We start from the raw sequence: 7,400 nt of genomic DNA on the forward strand, positions 1-7,400 counted from the left end.
GTTGGAGCGGTGCCCAGGGTTGAAAAGTTTGCTAGTCATTTGCTGGCAAGGCCAACGACAAACAATGCCAGAAAGTACGTCATAAAGTCAGGAATCAAATAATTTATTCAAAGAGTCTTCTTGGCAATGTTCTATGGGCTACTATTAAGAAGGTCTACTGTTGTATGATAAATGAACAATTTATAGATAATGATCTATTCCAGTAGCAGGAAGTACATAGCTCCAGTACTGTACTTGTATTTGAGGAACTTATTTTTTACTTAAGTTTTCCGCTTTATGAAACTTTGTACTTCTATTCTACTACATTTCAGAGAAAAACTAACTAGACAACTTTTACTGCAATGCATTTATAAAAGCTACGACTACTTAAGATATTCCGCAGTAAACAAATTATTTGCTCATAAAATAAAATATTCATCAACATGATAGAAAGAAGTTAAAATCAGCTCCACCTTGAGAAGCTACACTATTCAAGTACACTTATTCATGAATCATAAATAATCAAATGGAAAGTGTTTTAAAGGTATTAGTGTGATCTGCTTTTAGTTCTTCCCAGAAGACAGCTGTGACACTGATCATGCTCTCAGCCATAAATAGACTCCATGCAATATTATATTAGGGGAGGAACTCCTTGTAATGCATGTGCCCGGCATGTTACGCTGGATTTCACTGCCAACTATCATTGAAATATTTCACACTTCAGATTATAAATGTCAATCCTCCATTTATATCACCTGTTTACAAACTGCTTCTGTTAAAGGGTGGAAACCGATTGGATCAGCCCTGCAAATACAATACAATAGTGTGGACAGTTACTACTGTGCATGCCATGGAAAAGAAAGAAAGAAGAAGAAGAGTTTCTTTATTCAGCACTTCCTGCTCAGCAGTAGATGACTCATTAATAATTACACAAATATCATGTTCTTCCCTGTAAACTTACAGTAATGCTCTTTGGTAAAGTTTCTCAATCAGTCTGATGACAAATATCTCTGATGATGGTGTAAACATGTTCAAAGAATTCATGGCCTCACTTCACAAGGTACAGGTAACACAGGTTCACAGGTAAGGTGTTAGGTTAAGAATTAGTTGATAACAATGTTTCCACTATGGGGTTTTGTGGTTTCTCATCAGTGGTGGTCTGATACTTCCCATAACTCACAGAAAGGAGACAAAGAACAGAGAGAGAGAGAGAGAGACAGAGACAGAGACAGAGACAGGGACAGAGAGAGAGAGAGAGAGAGAGAGAGAGAGAGAGAGAGAGAGAGAGAGAGAGAATTACATTTCAACACGTGTGTAATGTATCACTGTATATATATATATCATCAATAATATGTAAACATTTGAAATGTATGTTAATGTTGTTAATTAATTATTTTGTATTGTGATGCTTTGGCAACATTGTTTAATTTAACTTTCATGCCAATAAAGCCCCTTTGAATTGAATTGAATTGAATAGAGAGAGACAGAGAGAGAGAGAGAGAGAGAGAGAGAGAGAGAGAGAGAGAGAGAGAGAGAGAGAGAGAGAGAACCAGGAAATTGTAACTGATGATTGGTAATTACACAGAAGCGGTGTGGCTCAACCAACACAGAAGTTGTACAGTACTATGATGACATAAAGGTAGGAAGGTAGAAGTAGGAAGTCAATCTATGATAGAAGGCTATCAGGAATTAGATTGGCCGATATACCAGGAACCTACGTAACTCAGATAATCCGTTATAGTTCCACCTTATTGAGATATCACTCTATGATTAATACTGTTGCAACAACATAGGTTCCTCTTTCATACCTTTCTTTAATTCAGAATTCACGGTTCCAGTAAAAGACTGCTTTGTATTCTTTGTTTAACCTACCTATAATGGCAGATGATATTCGGCTCACTCATTCAGCAAGCAATAAGCGGCGCCTTTGTAAATGCCAACACCACAAAAAATGTAACATGATTGAGCTTTTAAAAGACCTCCCTACTCAGTAAAAATCTGCTTGGCCAAACAGTTTCAAAAATATTTAGTTAAATAACAGTTTTCTACTCTTTACCCCTGTTTCCAGGAGAGAGCCCAGCTTTTTTCCCCTCGTCCCCAGTGCGTTTACGGGAACCATGAGCTAGAGTATATTTCTGAGTCAGTGTGGGCAAACCTAAACAGCTGCCTTTTCCACTAAACAGTGGATTAGACCAACATGCTATCATGCGAGGCCTTGTCTCTTCCACTCAAAAAAGGTTACATTCATTGACTTTGCATGTGAGTTCGAACTCATTTGCTGCTTGTGTCATGCCTGGAGAATTAGGAGGATAAACATTTGAAAAGGGCTGTTTTACGTTTCTTAATTTAGCTTCTAACAACCTACTAGAATTGACACATGCAGGAAAACACACACAGAAACACATTTTTCATTGCCAAGCCTCACACCCTGAGCCTCAGAGCAACAGAGTGGAAAGCTTTCTCGTATCCAGCTCTCTTGGTCCTTCATCCGCCTTGCCTGACCCACCATTTGAGTGTTGACCTCTGGTATACACACTGTCTCCTATTGTTTATTTATTTTTATTTATTTATTCTTATCTAACAAGTGTTGACGTCTGTAGGCACTTACAGGACTTTTCCCCAGCATCTTCCTCCACACTATGCTTAAAAGTCCTTTTTTCCAACTCTTTTAAAAGAGTCACTATACATGCTAAAAAGCCAAGTCAGCATGCTATAATAATTGTGGTTTCTATGGGAACATGGTGATCTAAAAAATGAATGAGGGGGGGGCGCTCTCACGCCCTTCCTCCTTTCATTAACACGTATCATGGTCCCAGAGGAGAATTTTGAATGCTAAATACATGCCTCACAATGGTGACACAATAGATTTTCTGGAAACAAGTAGAGCTTTACGAGGCCATCCCAGTGATGCCCTTCCCCCCCTATCCTGCTCTGAATCAGACAACACCTGACTCACCTCTGTAGACACAGCTGGCTTTTACCTAAACCCATCAGGCTCTGTGGCGTCAATCCGTTACCCATAACCTCCTCCCTCTGTCCATCTCTTGGCCCCAGGTTTGGTAAAATGAACACCACAAAAACTATGCTTTCTGCTGAGAAGTTTCAGAGGTATTTCTGCCTGACTTGAAGTTACAGGCCGTCTGCTATTTGATGAGTATTCGTGAGCTGGTTAAAGCCCAGCAATGCCTGACATGACACTATAGCCTGGAGTTAGTCTATAGCACAATAACCACCTGAGGCTAATATGATCATAGATGAGTCAGCAAGCCAGATGCCGATATGGATGGAATGAGCAGCCTATCAGTCACATGTTGCCAAAGATAAGTCTGTCTTCACATCAGGATTGGAGTCATCTTCCTTTAGACAGCCTAATGCTGATTACCAGATTTTTGTAAAGCTGATAAAGATAGTTTTGGGAAGTGAAGGTCCAGGATGAGTTAGATTCACGACGGGAAGTATGCAAATTAGATCTTTAATAAATAGGATTAAAATAAAAACTAAAAGTGGAAGAGGAATACTACTTTTTTGAACCTATTTTTTGCTTTTTAGTTAAATGTTTCAGTTCTGGGTGGATTACTATAAGAAACAGTCATTCAACATGACGGATAGGCCTACAATAATATAATAAATAGTTTGTAACATTGCGTTTTTGTTTGTTTATGTGTACAAAATGATGTTTCATTTTGAGTGAGCCTTTACCAGATTTGAATGTGGACCAGGAAACAATAATTCAATATGCCCATAATTACTGCAGAGATAAATAGAAACAACAATTCACAACATGGAGTATTTAATCATACGTTGCCGCTGGATACCAGCTGTTTATAATGGAAATGTAAGGCTTATGAATCTGGCGCCCTCTCTGGAGAAGTGCTGCTCAGCATGTGAGCCACTATTACTGAGAATTTCTCAGAAACCGACTGCACAATGCTGGTGTGAATCATTACCTCATTGACGCGAAAGCAGAACTTCTGCCAACAAAAGAGAACATATAATCAACCTCTATAGCTGTTTCTTAAACGCTCATAAACATAGGAGAAATATTGTATTATTTAAAGTGTTTATAAGACTGTAAATAGACCGACGCTGTTAACATAGATTCATAAGTATTGCTTGGAAAACTCCTCCTTAACTTCATTTTTGGAGGAACAGCGGGGGGAGGGCGCTTCTCATAGCAGGAATCTTTAACAAAAAAAACATGCTTCCTGACAATCTGCCAAGAGGGAGGCTTTCCTGGAAGCGGAGGCGGAGTCTACTCTCGTTTATAATGGCTCCTCGGCACCTAAGCTTCACAAGTAACTCACAGCACAGCAGGCAAGCACTCGGGCACATAGACACCGAGAAAAGTTATAAAAAAGTCTGAAAATTGTTTCAAAGAAAAACGTTTGTATCATCCGGACAGACGCTGAACAGACATCTATCCATCGATTTGGAATTATTCTTAAAGAGCGAGTTTGGAAAAACATTAAAGGTAAGCAAATGTTTTTTTTTCAATACTTATTAACAATGTTTATGATAATATTAATTATGTTTTGCATGTTTATCTAAGTGAGTTTGTTGTGGTGAAGCCAGTATGCCGTGTAGATTGCGCAATTAGGATTACCATGTCTTTACTGGAATTGACCTGAGTCTCGAGGGCAGATTACACAAAAAAAGTTTCCCCGAAATGCCTGTAATTTACATGGACTCAATTAAGTCAACACGCTGTTGAAACCATGACTCCTATTAAACACAGGATCATCCAGTTTGGGTCTTTTATTTAAAGCAGACACAAAAAGTCTTGGCGTCTGGAGAAATGTCCCCATCCTTAATATGGATGTTTAAACGCATGATGAAGAGAGCTTGCACATCTGGAAAATAAAGGTTTCCAGAGCTGCCTGAGCTGAGGAGTGTCTCATTAGACCTAAACATGAATAGAAAAGCTCAGGGTTCATATTGTATGTCAATGTTAAACTTTTGAATTGCATTTGAATGTTTAGTGTCACGTTTTCCACACTGAGCTCACATTTCCTCTCTTGTTTCCTTAGGTGTTTTGACAAACTGCTCTCCCACAACAACAACCCTCGGTGCCTCTTTTGGACCCTACCTCTTCTTCTCTTGTCTGTGTGGCACCCAGTGCTCCCCAGGCTGCCTAAAGAGCGGGCAGAGCGCCATGGTAACTTACAGCAAGTTTGACTCCGCAATGAGCAGCAGCCTCTTGGACTCCAGCATGCGGCTGCCTCAGCGTTTTAAAACGTTCACCTCCAAAACCCAGTATCAGATGGTCCTCGCCACACTTCACAAGCTGCAGGAGAGTGGCTTCTATTGGGGGGCCATCACCGGGAAGGAGGCCAATGCCATGCTGGCAGCTGAGACCACCGGCACCTTCCTCATCAGAGACAGCTCCGACAACCGGCACCTGTACGCCCTCAGTGTCAAAACGGCGTCAGGCACCAAGAACCTTCGGATCCAATGTGACTCTTCCTCTTTCTACCTGCAAACAGACCCTAAGAACATTCAGTCTGTTCCACACTTTGACTGTGTCCTCAAGCTGATCCACTTCTACATGCCTCAGAGCAAAGTGAATGCTCGCAGTGGGAATATGTACTACATTTACTCTGGAGGAGAGAAGATTCCTCTGGAGCTCATCAAACCTCTCTCCTGTAACCTATCCACCTTGCAGCACTTGTGCAGGAAAACAGTCAATGGACATTTGGAGATTTCTTCTAAAAGAGACCAACTTCCTCATCCCATCAGGGAGTTCCTCCAGGAATATGAGGCTCCTATCTAAAGTGGACTGATGCTCTTGAAGGGGCAAAGACTAAAAAGGAACCGTATGGTTTCAGTGCAGCTAGTAAAGACACACGCTGTGGAATTAAGCAGAGACAGTCAAGCCCACGTTCGCGCTTGTGAAAAGGAGCAGTTTATTGTACGGTCTCACAGAAAAGTGGGCAACAAAAGCCCAAGAGAAGAGAAGAGAAGAGAGAGCTGCTGTAATATTGTGGTATGAAAGAGAGTGAACCCTCACTGATGACATACATTTTACTGAAAACTGAGGTGAAGCTTACAGTCAGATGTCTACTGTCTGATGACACACAGGTTCCCTCTGCTGCTGCTTACCTAATGTGCTGTGAGGCTGTCGAGCTCACACACATCAGACTCAGAAAATCGGCCATCCATTAAAGCTGGACAGGCTCTTACGGTCAGGCTGTTTTTTTGCTGACCTCGGATGATAATCTTGGACGTATTAGACACGTCCGTCAAGCATCCTGGCACCTCTGTCCAGCTTGGAAATTCCCAGACAACGGAAACTTAGCTGAGTGGACACTGATGGCTTCCTTGGTGCATATTTGTAACAGCCACCATGGAAAAATGACTTAAAGTATTCTAACAAGATGTGGAAAGAAGACATGTTTCTGATATTTTGTTTAGATGAAGGGTTTATGCCAAACTTGCCTGAACTAGACAACAGTTTGTTGTATTACAAACATGACTGAACCCTAGAGGATCTTACTTGAGAGAACAGTACTACTGCTTAATATGGCTTTAGTGCTGAAAAATGTATACCAAAATATGTGGAAGTATTTTTGGCACAAACAGCATTGCCATTGCTTGCAGATGAATGTATTTAAAATGGTATCTGTCTTTTCCCGTTAAGGAAAAGAGTCATAATGTATCTTATTTTCATGATTTAACATGAGTGAAGATTATTTTTCTTGTGCTGTCTTTTATAAAGATGTACTTTTGCCAGCCAAACCACTGGCTACGGATGCTTGAATATATTTGTTTGACGAAGCAAGCAGACTGATACAACTTTGCACTTATTTATATTTGTAAAAGAACATTTCATTAATTTATAATAAAAGAGCACTATTTTTCTATGAAATGAGATCTCATCGTTTGATTTGTTTTATGATCGCTGACATTTTTTCCACAGGCAGACTAAACTTACTGAGTGTAACATTCTACATGTTATATTCTTGGCTTTTTAGGATAAATTTAGTAAATGGTAAATGGACTGTACTTATATAGCGCTTTATCCAGTCTTTAAGACCCCTCAAAGCGCTTTACATACTACATGTCATTCACCCATTCACACCCATTCCCACAGAGCAGTGTACCTTACTCTAGGACCTAACATTCACACACATTCACACACCGTTGGTCATGCCATCGGGAGCAACTCAGGGTTAAGTATCTTGCCCAAGGATACATCGACATGTTGAACACACAACCTTCTGGTTGAAAGACGACCACACTCCCTCACAGCCACAGTCGCCTTTGTGTAAAGAGCACATTAGGTTTCATTAATTTGCTACAGAGGTTAGGTCACAAGTTCATTTTGTTTTATGGTTTCCTCCTACATTTTTGAATGTCACTATCTTCACCTAAACCCCAGATTACAAACCACATCTCTAGATGACATAGCACATTTAGAGATA

At 40.3% G+C, this 7,400-nt stretch overlaps 1 protein-coding gene across 1 annotated transcript; it reads left to right on the forward strand.

Annotated features, from left to right (window-relative positions):
* Window positions 1-4,267: 4,267 nt before the first annotated feature.
* On the forward strand, window positions 4,268-6,844 carry socs3a (suppressor of cytokine signaling 3a). Its single transcript, XM_079646810.1, has 2 exons — window positions 4,268-4,450; window positions 5,007-6,844. Exon 2 carries the CDS (start codon window positions 5,132-5,134, stop codon window positions 5,747-5,749), a length of 618 nt encoding a protein of 205 aa, XP_079502936.1. The 5' UTR covers window positions 4,268-4,450; window positions 5,007-5,131; the 3' UTR covers window positions 5,750-6,844.
* Window positions 6,845-7,400: the final 556 nt, after the last annotated feature.

Source organism: Notothenia rossii (genome assembly GCF_949606895.1).
Source record: "Notothenia rossii genome assembly, chromosome: 8".
Taxonomy (NCBI): domain Eukaryota; kingdom Metazoa; phylum Chordata; class Actinopteri; order Perciformes; family Nototheniidae; genus Notothenia; species Notothenia rossii.